Genomic DNA, 19318 nt, shown 5'->3' with positions numbered 1-19318 from the left:
AATATGAATCTGTTTTCTTGCTGCTGGTCAAACAGCAAGAATAGCTGTCAGCTCCTTTCCTCCTCCCCAGAGCAGTCTATGAGCAGTAGGACAACACTCTCTGATCACTGCTCCTTTCTGATCCTCTCCCATACAATTTTCTATCAATTGCTTAAGGGATTGCAAACCTGATTATCAGATCAGAGCATATCTGGATACCAGAGCAGAACTGTCACAGACTGGGAACCATGCTGGTCTGGTATATTAAGTAAAATGATTGGTACAAAAAAGACTTTGGCTGTTCTGCTACATGGCTGAAAGATTCATCACGTGAATAAGGACTCAGAAAACATCACAAGCGAGATACTGCACAAAAATACACCTCAGCCAGTGGTGACAACAGCAGCTATGGACCTTAAATTTTAATTGCTGTTAGAGGAAAGATTTCAGGTAGATGCAGATCTAGTCTTATAAAATGATTAACAGCTTTGATTGTTTAGGGCAAAACTGATTTTTAAAAATTAAACTTGAAAATTAAATAAAAACTTCCAGCTTTTTTCACATTGCTGAAAAATCACCAAGAGAAAGAAAAAGATTTAACAGCATCTTCATGAACTTTACAATGGTAGACGATCTATGGCACCAGAGCATCAGAACTAATCTCATCGTTATGCGTTTGCCTTCAACCAGCAAAGCATGTTTCTCTCAAATTAAAAGAAAGGAAATTAATGAATGGGTGAGACCTGAGCCATGACAATATAATCCTCCATCTTAAAAGACCATAAACTATAATCTATAAAACTCTTTTATGCCATCAACATGCAATGGGTTATTATTGCTCCAGCAAAAAACAGAACAAAATGTTCTTCTGCCTGCAGGCACACTATGGTAGTGTAGAAGTTCTGCACAAACATGAGAAATTCCACCACAAGAGCTGTATGGAACATATGTTTCCACTTCACAAATGATCACTTGGTATTTTCTGATTTAGATTTTTCTGTTTTAACTCCCATTGTGATTCTTTTCCCCTTGAAGTATCATGCTGAATTGAAAAATTCCAAAAAGCTTACCATGCCAAAAAAAAGATAACCTCACTTGTTTCATTTTCTTTAACTTTCCAATTTTGCTTGTGTGTGAAAGCTTATACTTTTCACACTGAGCACATTGTTAGCATTCAGCCCAATTTGCCACTGTGTGAAACTCATCCAAAAAGGTCAAAGTGAAAAATGACGAGTGCTTTATGATAAGTGCTCCATTTTCATTAAGTGTAATGGAGACTCATTCCAAAAGTATGCATCATGGCAAACATATTTTCTGCTTCAATTCTCCATTCCCAGGGGACCACTTTTAGATTCAAAATTAAGTGTGCAGCAAGTTGGTGCTTTTATTTCTGAAAAGTTTCTCATTTGGTCAGTAGTAACCTGGGCCATTATGTGTTCAAAATAAGCAAACTTTTCAAGCTTTAAACACTCCCGTAACAAATATTTCTTATCCAGGTCATCGAAAGAGTTACAAAAGTAGGTTAAATTTAGGTTTTATTTCCAATGTTCCATACAGCTCTTACTAGAATAAGAGCTATAGCCATCATTTTGGATTTGTTCCTTTGGAAACAGATTAAACATATTTAACTCTATATCCTGACTGAGAAAATATCTCACAGTAAAGCTTAACTGAGTGCATGCTTTAGAAAAAACATCATTCAGTTTTCCAGGCTACAGGCAGCATTCATTGCTGAGGTGGCTACGTACGCTGCTCTGCAGAGCTAAGAAAAGATCATCATAATCCTACTCCACTCATTTTCTACAAGAAATTACATTTTAAAGCTCTGTCTGGCAGAAGTGAAAGTCTGCTTTCCTGGGGCAATGCTAAAAATGTATCTCCATTTCAATTTACCTTATTGACATCCATTCGTAACTTCTCATTGTTGGCACTGGCAGCTTTTTCTGCTGCTTTCTTTTGACGCTGTGGTCCTCTGCCAAAGAAGATGTAGTTGACCAACGCATACTCCAGCAGAGCCATGAAAACGAAGACAAAACATCCCATAAGGTACATGTCAATGGCCTTCACATATGGAATTTTGGGAAGAGTCTCTCGAAGATGGGTGTTGATTGTTGTCATTGTGAGCACAGTTGTGATTCCTGGAAAAAAGAATTGACAGGTGTATCAACAGAGTTACTTTGAATTTTGCAGCATAACAGGTTATAATATGCAAATGCTAGAGCTGAAAAATTCTAGGTATTTTTTTCTCTTGGTGGAGAAAACCCCCACTCCCCACCTCTGTCCATATTCTTGATTTTTGTCCTTTATTTTTCATACAGTCATAAACTGTGTTCAATCAGACAAACAGTAGTTGGATTCTACAAGTGTGTGTTTAATCAGCTAAACTGTGACATTCTCTAATGAGTCTCAGTTACAAATTACCAGTCTAGAGCCACTGCTATCTTGCTCTCATCCATCATTTTCAGGATGTGTGCAGTCTTGACTTGTTATAGGATGATGCTATACAGAAAGGCCTTGGTAACATGCAGATAGTATTCTATAAAGTTCAAATGGCAAATTCTCAGTTGTGCATTTTATGGTTATTTAGTTATTTCATCTATATGACAGATGTACTGGCAGGGATTGGTCTGATTTATGTAAATTTTGGCAATAGATACTCTTACTTATTTTGGTAACATGCTTGAATCCTCTGACGAGGGGCACAGTATAAACAAACACACATGGGATAAGTGATGAGATGCTAAGAATACTCTAGAGATTAATTAGGGAAATGGTTTCGCTTTTTGAATGTAAGGTATGCAGTAAGGAAGAAAGCCCTCAAAGTAAGGAGAAGTTACCTATACAACCCTAGTAAAACCTTCTTTTATTCATACCTGAAAGGAAAAGGAATTTATAACCAATAACACAGTACTGAATGTGCATTCTGGACTGCCCTGGGCAAAACAAAATAAATGCATTCTCTTTGGAGATAAAAAAACAAGCAGTGAAACAACAAAAGAAAATGTTGAGACAATTAGGGTAATTCTGGCTACAATGGCTATACAGTTAGCTAATTCAGACATGAAATCATTTTAATTTTTTATTTAAATTGTGATGATTTAATTGCTGATTTAAATAATATGAAGCTTAACAAGCCAGACATGAAAAGATCTAACAGATTTGTTTTTTAAATCATGCACTATCCACTATGCCAGCAGCAAGAAAAAACATTCAGCTAATGCACACTGCATGAGATGTGTAAAAATGCCTACCTAAAGCAACTCTTGCAGCTGAAGCATCATAATTAATCCAGAACGAAACCCAGGACAGGATAGTGATCAGAATAGAAGGCATGTAGGTCTGCAGAATGAAGTAACCAATGTTTCTCTTAAGTTTAAAGCTGAGAGACAGCCTTGGGTAGGCACCTAAAAGAGAATATTTGGTATGGCCATAATTTACTTGTATAGAGCCTGAAAACATTTTTCTGTCATTTTGGTTTTATGGTTTCATGCAACACAGAGTACACACAGAGTTGAAAGATCCAGGATAATCAGCTGCAGAATTTCTAGCAAGAACTGGGATTAAACAGTCTTTTATTCTAAGGGTAGCAAGATGCTCTAGGTGCATATCTGCTAATAATTGTAATATTCAGCAATCAACATCCAAAATACATTTCAGAGCATCCATGTGCACAAATGCTTCTTTCTGGACAAGCTGCAGTATTCCTGCTTCAGTGCCAGCCTTTTTGTAACTTCCTTTCCGAGCAATGCAACTGGACACCAGAAATGTTTTGGTATATGAAGCACTTGTGCAAATGACTGCCTACACACCATTTTTCAAGTTCTGTTTCTGCTTGTCTTTGAAGAATTTGGGGGTACACAATCTTTCTATACTCACTTTAAACATCCTTTCTATCCATATCCATGTCACATAGCAATAACCAAACCCAACTGCTATCACTCTTGAACAATTTAATATCATTGAAATGTTTTAGTCTAACGCGTCCACACAAGGAACACCTAGAAACAGCAAGACAAAGGTTCCTATATTTCCTAGAGGCTGGGTTACTTTCTATTGGCTTTAGAGCGCTGAGGTGTTTAAGTGGCTTAATCAGTTTTCCTAAGAAAACAGAAAATAACAGCTTGACAGAGCCTTAACAAGACAGACTACTGTATCCTTCTCATATGTTAACAAGTGATGCCTTATTATGAAATTTGTAATTAAAACTGCTCCTTTCAAAACTTACACTACTGCGCTAATTTATTTCTGTTTCTAAATTTTTTTGCTCAGATTCTGAACTTCACATTGAGAATTAACCAATTTCTAAAAAATCCTCCCAGTGAATTCCCCTTTTAGCTTCCCTTCCACAAACCTGTAGAGAAAACAACATTCTTGGTGATAAGCTTGTAGTCTACAATGGAGAACTGTGGCAGTTCGATCTTTGTCACTCCCGTTACTGCATTATCACCCCCACGCCAGTAAAATTCAATGTCATCTGTTGTATAGCCATCTATAAAAACAGAATTGAATAGTTAAGATACATATCTCTTCTGAAATCATGGAGAACAGCCCAGAGAATAATCAACTCAGAAAATAACTTCAAATATTTCTAAAATTAAACTATTAATAGCATAAACATAACAGATAAACATAGACAGACAGAGGCAATTCTAAATAGAAGTTCAAATGGCAATCCTCGGTGTCTTTCAATTTTGTTTTTTAAACAAAGATATATTATATACAAGTATTAATAAAGCATACTTTACAAAACAAATATGACTACACACATCCCATATATAGCCAGCAACTGTACACAAATCTTAAGGTAACTTCTGATCCCAAGGTTAGATATGAGAGTGTGGGTTTGCTGTAATTTCAGCCTCTGGGCTGAAACATTGGCGCTGGTAAGTACTTCCAGGCCTGCTTCATTTGCTTTAAAAAGTACTTTTCCTGGAAGATAAATGGTACATGGATGGAGGTCGTTAACCATTGTGTTCATGGTAAGACATGCCCGCTTCAGTAAGACATTTGAAGGGAACACATCTGTTTCAGTACTTTCATGAAGCACAAATCCCTCATTTAGTGAATTAAGGTTTTTTGGCAATTTTTCCAAGAGTTACACAGGGTGAGGAATGCATGCAGATTCTGCAGACCTGAAATTCATCAGGTTGTCATGATATCATTTACTTATCTGATCATGAGTCTATCTGAGAAAAGAGCCAGAGAGTTTACTTATGCTTCCTTGTCTATCATCACTTTATCTTTGTCAAGTTGCACTCTAGGATTTCAGACACGAGAATAAAATAAAAGCTAAAATAAAATAAATTAATAAACTGAATGATCTTGAGATGTAAAAGCAAGGATATATTATGAAAAAAAATCCTTAGAGAGTTTAGAAAGAGTAATAGTAAACACTTTGTTGTGAGGGTTCACTCTTGTCTTACTTTGTGATATTGCTAAGTTTTGCTGATATTCTATTCCAAATCTGCCCTGCCCTTCAACAGGAAGCTCCAGAGTCTGATCTCATTTACTGAACTCAGCAGATTAAACAAGGTCATTTATTTAATTTTGAGGCTATTTAACTATTAAACTTCATAACTAATAAATCAATTTTTTTTTCTTTCTGACAAATGTTACACTACATTACAGCAAAAAAGCCAAGCCAAACAAAACACACCTTTTTACGTAAGAGAAAATACATTTACAGAGTCCAAGTAGCTCTTGGGTTTGTTGGTTTGTTTTTTTTAAGAACATCTGTTGGCTCTGCACAACTGCCTACACATGGTTTGACTTGAATTGCCTCATCGTACCAAGGGTCATGCAGAACTCCAGGTTTTATTTTCTGGCAAATTGCCAAATGCTCCAGCATTCTCTTTCTACCTTAAAACACTGGTTAAGCCTCTCCCTGTATTCTCACAGCTTCAATACTAGTCAAATATCAACTACTTCTTGAGGAAAGCAGAATTCCCATTGAAAATTTCATCCAAAAGTTCAAACTGATGATTTCAAAATACACAGCTCTGGGCTGCTGCTTTGGGGACACTGCAGAATGCCCTGCTGCTTAAGGTACCTCCTCTGGGGAAATGCTAAGACTTGGACACTGAATGACAAGACTTGTTATTTGGTATCATGATGAAGAATTTCAGGAAGTCTCTTCAAGCTTTCATTAAAGTACTTCTCTCTCTTTCTGAGACAGAGAAATTATCCCAGTAATTTAATAACATGGCGAAGGAGAGAAAAGAGAATGTCATCCACACATGAATGTTATTGTGTATTGCTAAAGTACCCAAATATAATTGGATATAGGTCTAGTATCTATGAAACATCTGCCAGAAGACAGAATAGGCCCATTCATGTCTCTACTGGATGTTTTACAGGTATCAAAGTCCAATTGCCTATGGCTATAATAAACTCCATCTGCAGGTATTTGGGACTCAAAACAGCTCTACTTACAAGTTAAAATTCTTTACAGATCAACCAATTCAAAATAGTAAGAAAAAGGAAGATTTAATGAATGTCAGTTCAGTATTTCTAAATTATCAGGTCACACGTCAGTAATGGAGAAAACAAAACATACTAAACCCAAAAATGCTGCAAGTTGTTTTTGCAAGCGCCTGAGTTTAGTATAGCACACTATTTGATTGGGATTGTGAAAGAACTGTTGTTTTACTATATATTAAATTGTACATAGCACTGCTACCAGCAGAGAGGATCTGATTGATTGCTTTTTCCAAATGCATTTATATATCATCAGCAGCAAGATGCACTTCACATTCAGGAAGTTCAATTTCTTATTTCTGTCATGCCTCACACATTAGCAGTCAACCAAATCAATTCATTGTCCTGGTAATATGGCACCAATACTGAGAGTAGCAAAGCATTCTCGACTCCCATTAGCACAGGCAGGGAGTTTATCACTGACCCTACTTCAAAAAATTACAGGTAATGAAATACTGCAGAAGAAAACCAAACAATGGGTAGAACATAAAATAAAAACCTCTTCATAAAGAAACTACAAAAATGTCTATTTTTTTCTCAGTCTACTTAAGAGAAGTCAAAAATCGGAGCCCCTTTAGACACAACCAACCAAAAATGAAAGCTGTAGCAATACTGAGCATGAGAGTACTTAGACACAAGATGATTATCAGAAGCCCCACACAATGGGAAAACAGAAGCCAACTTTTCTGAAAAACTCCAGATTAATCAGTAGGACTCACTACCTCACAATGCATTTGTTTTACATGACAACTAGGCTCAATTTCAGATTGATATGTAGACACACATACAGCATGTACACTGCATAGGAATTCAAGTGGTCCATATTACTATCTTAGCACCTGGAGACCAAAGACAAGACACTTGTTTATTTGGGGAAAAAAACAGTTACATAAATATGCAGAACAGTGAAAACGTGGCTAAAACAGAGAGAGTATTCTGAGGCCATGCATTAACCTCACTCTACTCTGAACAATCAGCAAACTACCTGAGCACGGCTTGGCACATCTTTGGGCAATACATGCATACACTCAGCATCACATCCTAGCTCAGGAAAACTCCTTCAGCACTAACAAAGAGACAAAAATATATTGTTGGGAATTGTCACAATCCTAACCCCACCTGCTTGAGCTAATCCAAAAAAGCGTCCCACTAATTCAATCTTTTATCAGCAATTCTGGACATTGTCAACATGGAAGTACTATGAAGCATGATTTTGGCCATTTTGACGTTTTTTGCTGAGCAGGTCTGGAAGCTCAGTGACAGCTGGCACTATGGGATCTTTCTGATCACTTGAGGTATTTGTCTTTTGCTCATCAACATGAAACACAGAAGGATCAGTTTACAGCAGGTCCTGGAATTAAATACTATTATAAAGCAACCATTTACAAGAAAAACAGCACAATATTGTGGAGAAAAAACAGCTGAATTATACGCATGGCTTTTGATAAAACTCACAAAATTACTTTAAGTATACAGGAATCTAGTTTAGGAAGGATGTTGACTTGCTGGAACGAGTCCAGAGAAGAGCAACAAAGTTGGTGAGGGGTTTGGAACATAAGCCCTATGAGGAAAGACTGAGGGAGCTGGGGTTGCTCAGCCTGGAGAAGAGGAGACTCAGGGGTGACCTTATCACTCTCTACAACTACCTGAAGGGAGGTTGTAGACAGGCGGATGTTGGTCTCTTCTCCCAGGCACCCAGTACCAGAACAAGAGGACACAGTCTCAGGCTGCACCAGGGGAGGTTCAGGTTGGATGTTAGGAAGGAGTTCTATACAGAAAGAGTGATTGCCCATTGGAATGGGCTGCCTGGGGAGGTGGTGGAGTCGCCGTCATTGAAGGTGTTCAGGAGGAGACTTGATGGGGTGCTTGGTGCCATGGGTTAGCACTTTGGGTGGGTTGGATTGGTTGATGGGTTGGACACGATGATCTTGAAGGTCTCTTCCAACCTGGTTTGGTTTATTCTAATAAAGGTTTATTCTAATATTCTAATAATAAATCACTTAATTTCTGCTATCTCTGCTGCTATTAATTAGATTTTCTTTGTCCAGCTTCCCAAAATGAGAAGAACTGAGGCATGATATCTATGCCAGACCAATTGAGATCATTTTGGTTAAGAATACACAAAATATTCTTACCTTACAGTCACATTAATTTATTCAAATGTAGGCCACAGACTAATTGAGAAACTTGACATCTACAGGCCCTGCACCATGAGATGAGTTCTATACAGAAATATTACATAAATGGTTAGTTCTGCTTATATAAGAGATGATGGAACACCTTTAGTAGAAGCATCTGTGCATTTTATTTATTTTCAAACACAGCAGCACTGTCTCCTTTATCAAGATCTTTTTCAGCAGTTTTGCATTTGCACAGAACAAACAGCAAAATTACTTACAAAACCATAAGCAACATGCAAAGCGTACTTTGAAATTCCAAAACCCTTCAGAACAGTCAAACTTGGTTCAGTGCATCACTTCATTCTTCATCATCCATTTATTCATTCGATAACACAGCCAGAAATAATGTTTGAGGTGTTTGTTTGAATTTGCAGAGATCTTCAAAGCTGAGGAGAATACAATTCACCTATTGCTGAAATCAATGGGGTGATACGAAGGAGAGAAGGGAAGTCAGAGTCTGTGCACTGCTGAACACATTTGGTATCAGAGAAGCTGGAAAAAGCACATCATAGTTGTTCCTCTCTCCTTTTTCTCACCCCTCAAAATTCGATCTTTCTGCATAAAACATTAAAATTCTTCTTACATTTCACTTCAAAGACTTTACCCTGAGGCTTTGAGGATTTGGATACAAAAGAGGACATACAATTTTCTGACTACAGTGAAACTCAATTGATTTTTAGATTAAATTGGTAACATTCTCAAAAAAACAATAACCTTCAAGCTGTACAAATGGTTCCTTACTGAAGAGATTGGAATAGGGAGAAGAAAGAAGGGAAGAAGGAAATGTGATTCCATAATTACTGTAGGGCAGTATACAGCTATTAAGAAGAGGTCCTCTGATGGACAAGTGAAATTACAAAATTGATTCCAGAGCTCAGAGCAGGCTTTTTGTGGCGTTAGCAGAACCAAGTTTAATTTTCACGTAGACACTTCAGGTTGATTCTTGCTTTCAGTAAGCCTGGTAACTTGTAGATGTCCTGGCACAACCAATTAGATGCCATTGAGGATTATTTTCCTAAAGTTTTCAATTAAAACAATTTGTACTTTGGGGTATTTGCTGCAAAATGCTTTCAGAATTGAATTTCCATTATCACAATGATCAGAAACAGAGATGGAGAAATATAAGTGTAATAACAGTCAAAAACCTTCTAGATTCTACTACATGGTAATTTCTTGTAACCTTCCTGCTTCCATAAACTCAGTTACTCCTAACACTATGAATACCATAAAAACCTACCAGGTTCGACACTGTGGAGATCCTGTAACTCTAAGTGTTCCTCACGTAACAGAGAGATGAGTAAATGCAGCACAGTGGAGCCTCGTGATACAAAGCTAACAATGCCTAATCAGCCCAAAGCTGCTGCCATGTCATCAGAACTAAATTCTTTCTGTGACTCCAGCAACAACAGGGTACCACACTATCCAGTGCTAATCCCTGCAGTGCTATACGGTGGCAATGTTTGTGTAGCTTGGAGTATAGATCTTTCCTAGATATGTGGGAACTCACAAATGCAAGAATGCTCTTCATCTTTTTCCTCTGATTTCCATCATCTTTTGTGCATGGTGTTTTCTGCTGGCCAAGAACCATGTTTATGATTTAAGCATATCCCAGAACACAAGAACATATGATGCATCTGGTGCAGTTTTAGCTGTTTAAATGTCCCAAAACAACTGGATAATCTGAGCATAGAGGGAGTAATATCACCAGGGAGAAGCTAGTCAGACCTGTTTTGAATGAGCAGAAGGAAGGCACAAATACCTGAGGCAGTAAACACCACCATTCTAGTCCTATGCTGTTATCCTGGCCATCTTGTTCTGTTGACAGTACATTTCCTCAACCAACATCATTTTGAAGACCTGCCAGTATCTTGAAACTAATCAGCCTCTTTCAGCCTCTGCTTAGTCTTCACTTGGCAAGTTTCTTGTGCCATGCTTCTGTGTATCTGAGCAAATCAATTTGGCAGTATCTAACTTGCAGATTTGAGAAAACACCTCTATTAATATGGATGTACAAGCGAAATAGTTAAAAACTGAGTATATTTTGCATGTGTATTCTCATCAAAAATTCAAATATACAATCTCCTATGTGTTTTTAAATGAGGCATATGTGTAAGTAATGATTCAATCTGAAATTGCTGTTACCTTTTTTATATAGTAAAGATCTATCATGGATGCAGAGGGAACAAATTTCTGCACTTTGATGCAAACATAGTGTATTTCTGAACTGTTTTCCAAAACCACAGTTTTAAAGATTGGTAGAAATACCATAACCCCCAACATTTTGTATAAAACTGAAGACTATTTCTGATGTTTGAAAACAGTTATTATCAACTACTGTCTCTACTCTTGAGCAGGTCACATTTCCAGACATTTATTATAGTAAAACATAGATCCACACTGAGTGGGTGTAAATGACAAATTATTTTCTCCTCCCATCCTTTATTAAGGACAAAGATCATGTGGGGGAAAACAAATACTTACATTTGTACCCAACCACCAATTTAATCATTGCAACCTGTAATCATCCTTATATGTTTTGAGCTGATTCCCACACTTTTATCTCATTTGGCTACATTAAAATGAAATCTGTGCAGAGGAAAATTGGTGTACAAAGCAATTACATATGCTCTGGAGATGATGATGGGGTTAGATAATGAGTATTGTTCACTAACAGGTAAATAAATCTCCCAGCCTTCTTACCTAAGAGGAGGTTTCATTGAGAGACTATATGTCAAATTTATACCCTTTTATCTTGCTTAACGGTTTGTCTGTTTTCAACATGCTAAATCATTTAGTCTTACATATCTATGTTGCCCACAACCCATTATTGGCCTACATTTTGAATGCTGATGTACATTAAAAAAGAAAAAAATGAACAACATCTGGCAACCTTAACATTATTTATAAAACTCTATTAATACTCCACTCTGCTTAATTATTCCCTAACTGTATTAAAAAATCCAAGGCCACAAGGAGAAAAACATAATTTGTAGAAGAAAGCCCTGCTGGCTGGTGCCTGTACCACTCATTCAATTTAGCAAAATGTGTATTCATTAAGGTATGTCAGCTTGCAATGCAGTAGGAAGCAATGTTCTGCTCTCATCGACTGTCCAACAATAATATACTAAAACCTGTTATTGATAAGAGCTTGACATCATTAATAAAACCCCAAGTTTTCACACATGTAGAATTAAGGTTGGTTTTGGACACTTAACTGAGCCTGCAAAAACTCAATTTATTTTAGTAACATAATTTATAATATTCTTTCTTAAGCCATCCAAATACATGTAGATTTAGGAACTCTTCCTATCTGGATAATTCCTCTGCCTTCTAAAAGATTTGTCAAGGATAGTTACAGGTACCTTAGCTATGGAGAACTATTTATACAGCGCCACGTGAATGAAGTTCATAGGAATACTAATTATACACCCAAATATTGTTTGAACTATATCAATACTTCCTAAAAATTGCAATAGACCTGTAACATTCCTAGATGTCCTTCATACAGCCTGGTTAATATCACAAACCACTTTGCTGCCTTCTCAAAATACTTCAGTGGGAGCTGTGTGCCTCAAGGCTTAGAGGACTTTTCTGTAGGAAACTCTGTTGTGACACCTATATTGGAAACGACAGCACAGGTTTGTTGGCAGTATCCCAACTACCCCCTAGGATGCTGAGAGAGGGAAATAAATTATTTTGACACAAAACCCTCCAGGATATAGGAATGGTATACAAAGAAAAGTTATTTGGCAGGTAACAAGATGCTAATGGTTGTGGATAGGTAAGCACAAGGTAGCAGGAAGTGGAAGTGTTTTAACAGGAGATGAGACAAGGCCAAAGAAGGAGAAAGAAGTCCACTTCAGTTCTCTGTATTTAATTGGCACAGAAGACTGTAAGCCCGAAGAGCTTCAAGCATGGTGCTAAGCAACTACTTTCTCTAAAATCCATGGCAGAAGCAACCCCTTTCACATTTTCCTCACTAGAAGAGTTTGTTTTAGTCCAGTTTAAAATACTGGGTTTTATGTACCAGAAAACCATGTCAAATCACAGTAAAACACAGTATCACCAAGGTTGGAAGAGACCTCAAAGATCAGTAAGTCCAGCTCGTCACCACAGACCTCATGACTAGACAATGGCACCAAGTGCCACATCCAATCCCCTCTTGAACCCCTCCAGGGACGGTGACTCCACCACCTCCCTGGGCAGCCCATTCCAATGGTGAACGACTCTCTCAGTGAAGAACTTTCTCCTCACCTCAAGCCTAAACTTCCCCTGGCACAGCTTGAGACTGTGTCCCCTTGTTCTGGTGCTGGTTGCTTGAGAGAAGAGACCAACTGCATAGGTAATACCTCTTTTACCTACTATCCCGTATTCCTCTCTGGTTTGTGCTGACGTTCCCAGGTACCATAGCAAGAAGATTTCATCACTGCATTTCACATTTCAGAAGTTTTTAAGTTAACAAAATTGTCCAGAACTTTTCTAACATTCATTTTTCCTCTGAGTAGCAACTCCAGGCATTGCTTGAGGCTATGCCTATTTCTTGAAGTAGATGTGACTGAGACAAGATAGTGTCAACCCTTGAAGGAACTTCTCCCTGCAAGCACATTTTAACACACACTGTTGACTTTTATTCTGTTTTCCTTTAGCTCTAGTATCATAACTATGTCAATATGCAAATATGTATTACATAAGGTGCCTCTTGGGCTGGAAAAGCAGGATATCTGCATGTAAATGTTCATTAAAAAGAATCTAGTACAATATTTTAACATACATAAAAGGGAATAAGCCTCAAATACAAAAGTTAAAGCACTACATCGCTGCAGTGAGAGCCCCATGTGGACTGCACCTCTCTCTTGCCTTTGAAATTACTACCCTTCTTCAAAAAATCTTAAGAGAAAAACACATGAATAATACAATAACATATAATACACGATGCATCAATGGAAAATGCTGTTATTAGTACTCTATAATCACTATACTTTTCTGGTGGAACTGCACAAGTTCATTATTGAAGAAATTATGAGTCAAATTCTATTTCGAACAAAAATACACAATCAAGCAATTTGACAATATTTTCACAAGCCTACAGTATTCCGTGCCTGTGCTTTTCTGTTCTCTATTCAAACTGCCTTCTTCCTTGTACAGTGATATTCCTATCATATCCTTACAAATTAAGGCTTATTTTCACATGTGTGTCAGTATCTGTGTTTATATTCCTATTTTCCAGCTGTTGTTCCTTTGGAAAGTGTTATCCCGTTTGTATGTCTGTGTGATTCATGAATTAGAAAACTTATTTGCAGGGAATGCATTGCTTCTGTGTAGAAGCAAAAACCTGAAAGTACAATGAGCTCTGTTACTGTAAACATGAAAACCGGATTAGTCCCCTGCTCTGTACCATCCTTGATCTCCAGGAGGCTGTCATGGCTCAGAGCACATCAGTGCCGCAGGTATCTAACAGCCACCTTGTCAACATGTTTATTAAGCCATTGTCCTATCTGGGGTGCTCCCAACTTTGTATATTAATTGAATTACTGCTGCAGTATATGTTCGAAGTACATATATGCTGTAGTATTTATTAAGTAGCATTTTATTGCTGCTATTGTATAAGGTAAGTATTTGTCCAAAGCTTAGAATGAAAGGTGTCTGAAGAGGCAAAGAACAAATGGGACTAGACAACACATATTTTGGAAGGTACTGAGTTGAACATATTGATCTCTCTCGTTAGAGTTTTATCGTGTCATTTTGACACAAGCTAGAAGTGAGAGCACTGAAGAGCTGAACTGTCCCAAGTGGCTTTTAACAACCACTTTGACTTGGAACATATGGAACTGTTAAGATGAATAGATAAGTGGAAAGACCATAAACCAAATGTTTTCCTGAACACAAGGTCAGTAATTACATCCAACCTGCATGTAGAGTGCTGAAATATCTAAGAAATACTTTATTACCTTCCCTGTTCCAAGCACTCATCTAGAAACTCAGAGTCTGACTCTTTCTTTATAAAGTGGTAAGAGGTATTGAAGCAAAAAAATGTTGCAAAGTCAAAGGGGAAGAAATGGTACATTTATCCTTGAAGAAAACCAAGAACAATCCAGGTCTGCAAACCTGTAACAATACAGTGCTGGTTTAAAAATTGTCAGAAAAGATATATATATATAAAACTAGAATGTCTGAAAGGAAGAACACATGGGCTAGGTAGATTCATCATTCAGATGGAACTGTCTGGCTATTAACAACAATGAAAGCTATTCTACTAAGTGCCATAAACATAAAAGGATGTGAACAGGAAGAAGCAGCTTATCCCTAACCCCAGAAAAACCAACAGACTCCTATTCCTGTGGTCACAAGGATGGAAATACCAGGTGCCTAAGAGCATCTCTTTGGGAACACCCCAAATTCTGTCTGCAGCCTTACTGTTCATATAGCTGGAGATCACTGATAAAATGAAAACAAACCAACAACAAACCTGCCAATGTTAGAAGCACAATTATAAGATAAATCAACATTAGTACAACACTTACAAAGTGGTGGAGGAAGAGCCTAATAATATAAAAGGCTAAGGGGACAGTAATGTAACCATGACTTGCCTTTCAAGTTTTGGGGGGGGTTTGTGCGGTTGGTTTGGGATGAAATTGTATGCATAGGAGGCAACCTTCCAGCTTTATTAGAATAATAAAAATCTATGGTGCACTGATCAAACTGTTGCCCTCTTCACTAACTCAAATGTATTCATGACCCTGTTCATTATGACTATTTGACGCATCATTAAATAAGGCTAATTGCACTAGATTGTTAACATTTTCTGTAGGATCATCAGGGCATTTGGAGTAACATCAATAGCTGAAGATAGAGAATTAACATAATACCAACATGCAAAGAGCCTGCTGGCAAACTAGTGAGAAATCCATGAAAAAACAGTAGAACACAGGAAAAAAAGAAATGGGCACTTCATTTCTGCAAACACATGTAAAAATATGCTCTATTCTTTTAATTACCCAGATTTTGGAATGTTTAACTACTATAAATAGCAGGGTATGAGGTAATGCATAAAACTGTGCGTTTAAGCATACACGCCTAGTTACAGACTTTCTCTATGTAACTTAAATGTCAAGTACATCGAGAAAGATTCTATATAAACAACAATGACCATCAGGAAAGAAAGAAAAATCGGAAATCACTAAATCATCACATGGGTTGTACGTAATAATAACAAAATTCTTGAGGACATACAGCATAGAATAGCTGAGATCTCAGAGATGGGCAGGGTCACCTCATAACTAGACTTGGCTGCTCAAGGCCTCATCCAGTCTGGTCTTGAACACCCCCAGGCATCCACAACCTCCCTGGGCAACTTATTCCAGAATCTTGCACTGAAGATCCCATTTCCTAAGATCCAATTCAAATCTACTCTCTCTCAGCTTAAAAACCTTTCCCCCTTGTCCTATTACTAAACACCTTTATAGAATCATAAAATGGCTCAGGTTTGAAGGGACCTTAGATATCTGAACTGCATATTATTAGTTTCATAGTTTCATTCAGGGTTGGAAGGGACCACAAGGATCATCTAGTTCCAACCCCCCTGCCATGGGCAGGGACACCCCACACTAGATCAGGCTGGACAGAGCCTCATCCAGCCTGCTCTTAAACACCCCCAGGGACGGGGCCTCAACCACCTCCCTGGACAACACATTCCAGGGTTTCACCACTCTCATGGTGAAGAACCTCCTCCTCACATCTAGCCTGAATCTCCCCACCTCCAGCTTCATTCCATTCCCCCTAGTCCTATCACTACCTGAGAAGTCCTTCCCCAGCCTTCCTGTAGGCCCCCTTCAGATACTGGATATTCAGGAATGATATCTTCTTTAGAAAAAAAAAAAAGACAAAAAAAAAATTCACTGCCCTTGTTCAGAATAATCTCTTAAGGGTGCTCTGTCTTATCATGACATATTAGAAGTTGCACTTACATCATCTGTGTTCTACAGTTACCATATGTCAGTATTTCAGAGTTGCTGGTAACTCAGAAACTGCAGTAGGAGGTTTTTCTGGGAACTGACAGCAATACACCGGCAAATGCTCAAATGGTGTTGATGGTCAATAGCCTCACAAAGATTTACACATTTCTGCCCTGAAAGTGATTGGAAGAGAAGTCAGGCTGACACTGGCTACTTGTATTCAGTTGTTTTTACCGCTCTGGTTAACATTAGGCAGCATTAGAAACTCAATCATAAAAAGAGGGGAAAAAAAGGCCTTAGAAAGAAAAAAATAATTTCACTTTAGGAGGACTATAAGTATCTTAGCATTTAACTTACAGGAAGGCAACAATCAAATAAAATTAGAACAGGGAAATAAAAGGTATCACAAAGAAGAAAGGCTCTTCTTTAAAACGAAAATGAATTAAAACCATACTAGGGAAAAAAAACAACAAGGGAAACAATTTTGTTTTCTAGCTGTCAGCTTTAACTTCAACTCTGGTAGACTATAGAGTGTTTATTGTTATGTTATTACCTAAATCCAGTTCAAGTACACATTTAAGATATGTGTAAATGACTCTATACTGTGTTGCAAAGCGCTAACAGGAATGATTTAAACCGTTGAGAAAAGGCATTTTTGGTAGCTTACTTCCAAAATACATCTGCCTCATGAAAACACTGTTCAGCTTAGTACATTTTGCAATCTTTGTACTGTACTGTCTTTTTATATCAGTTCTCAGCATGGACGAATTTGGGGGACCTTTTGTTTTTTAAGGAAACACTTTATAATTCAACCTGTGCATTGCCTTGAGATAATTCTCTAACAGAGATGACTAGGGGAAGCCAAGAATTAGTTTTCTCTGATGAACGTTTCATGGATTGTAGCTACCAGCATTAATTCACTTCACAAATGATAAAGACACTATATTAGGGGCTAAGGAGTGTATCACCTACCAATTAAATGAAGCCATTTAGTAGCACAAAGCAGCCTCACACATCAATTTATGGCATACAGTGAGGAATACAAAATCCAATTAAAATTTCAGGGGGAATTTAGCAGGGCAGAATTTAATTAGCAAAGATACAATTTTGCCAGGAGACTCAGGCTAACACCTGTTCTGAAGTGTAAAGTGACAAGGAATATGTATTAACAAAGGTTTCGGTCATAATTTATGTTACATTTGCTAGACAGCTCCTCTAGTCACATTTACATTCTTGCTTCCCTCAAACTGAGAGCAGCTCTGCTTCCCGCTACTCGCACTGCTTACGGAAACCTCTAATTCATTCCAAAATCCTAATCCAACCCAAGCAATATTGTTGGAACACTGAAATACACTGATTTTCACATTTCTGCACACAGTTTAAATTCCACTTATTGGCATATTTTACCCACACTCTGTAAAGAGCTACAATGCTTCCCATAAGCTGTCGAGTGGCCACAGGGGTATAATGCCTGTGCCTACACCATGCGGCAAGTGGGCAAGGAGGTGGTGTGAACCACCCTGAGCTCTTATTCCCTTTGGCAAGAAAACAATGTCAAACAGGCAGGGAGGACAGTGAATGAAACTGGCTTTTTGTTGTATTGATGTATTTCCTTGGTATTTGCTTTGATACATATGCAAAACATCCATGGAAACATACATTTCACTCACAGTTCTAGAAGCAGTATCTTGCAAAGCCTAACAAGAACATTTTCAACATTTACTAAGTTGCCATAGTTGCCAATGTTGTGAATTAAAATCCAAATTTAATTCTACTGTCTTAAATGACTGCAGTTAATGTTTTGTCATTGTGGTGTTTGCTTCCCCCCCCCCCCCCCCCCCCCCAGATTCACAGGTAACTTTGTTAGCATTAACAGCTAATCACTGTTTACAATATGAAGTCACTAATTAAACTATTCATTATATCACACTTTTGAGTTAAAATCCTATCCTATTAATGGTGAAAGAAAAGGAATATCAGAAACCCAAGCATTAATGAACCCTACTGTTAGCAAATATACATATACCTGCAGTGTAGGACAAATAAAGCATCAAGATTAAAGCTTTGATAATTACATAAATAATGAGAGAAAAAATAGATTTGAAAACTTCACTTAGAAATTCTATCAATATCTGAGAGAGGACCTTGTGTAAACATCTATAAATATTTGAGGGGTGGGTGACAAGATGAAAGTACCAGGCTCTTTTTGGTGGTACCCAGTGACAGGACAAGGAACAACAGGTACAAGCTGGAACACAGTAAGTTCCACCTCAACAAACGGAGACATTTCTTCATGGTGAGGGTGATGGAGCACTGGAACAGGTTATGGAGTCTCCTCCAGAGATTTTCAAAACACACCCAGATCAGTTCCTGTGTGGCCTGCCCTAAGTGATCCTGCTTTGGTAGGGGGGTTGGACTTGACAATCTCTGGAGGTCCCTTCTGACCCCTAACATTCTGTGATTTCCTTAACTTCTTTTCCTGCTGGCAGTAAAAGGTAGATGTAGTGCAACAGGCGGTTGCAGAAAGGAGAAAGAACATGAACAAACAGGCAATATTAGAGGAAAATCTTTACAGTAGCACATCTAGTTTGACTGTAATACAAGTGATTGCTGGTATAGATGATCTTGAATGAAAACAAGCATGTTTTGGAAATCTATCTCACAAAACAATAGAAATTATTATATTTTCTGTAGTGGGTTTATTAAATCTATCCAGCTTTAACAAATTCA

At 37.7% G+C, this 19318-nt stretch overlaps 1 protein-coding gene across 3 annotated transcripts in view; it reads right to left on the bottom strand.

Annotated features, from left to right (window-relative positions):
- GABRB2 (gamma-aminobutyric acid type A receptor subunit beta2) overlaps window positions 1-19318 on the bottom strand; it is a 141324-nt gene that overhangs the window by 21238 nt on the left and 100768 nt on the right. For all 3 annotated transcript variants that reach the window (XM_068159563.1, XM_068159554.1, XM_068159572.1), the window contains 3 exons: window positions 4331-4468; window positions 3231-3383; window positions 1873-2117 (listed from right to left, as the gene is read on the bottom strand). In XM_068159563.1, the coding sequence (XP_068015664.1) occupies window positions 1873-2117; window positions 3231-3383; window positions 4331-4468 (536 nt within the window). The remainder of the gene's footprint in view (window positions 1-1872; window positions 2118-3230; window positions 3384-4330; window positions 4469-19318) is intronic.

This window comes from Melanerpes formicivorus, unplaced genomic scaffold (genome assembly GCF_026170545.1).
Source record: "Melanerpes formicivorus ecotype bairdi unplaced genomic scaffold, bMelFor1.0.p_v2 SCAF_2, whole genome shotgun sequence".
NCBI classification, from domain to species: Eukaryota; Metazoa; Chordata; class Aves; order Piciformes; family Picidae; genus Melanerpes; species Melanerpes formicivorus.
The sequence above is the reverse complement of the archived record's forward strand: the minus strand, read 5'-3'. Positions and strand labels throughout refer to the sequence as shown.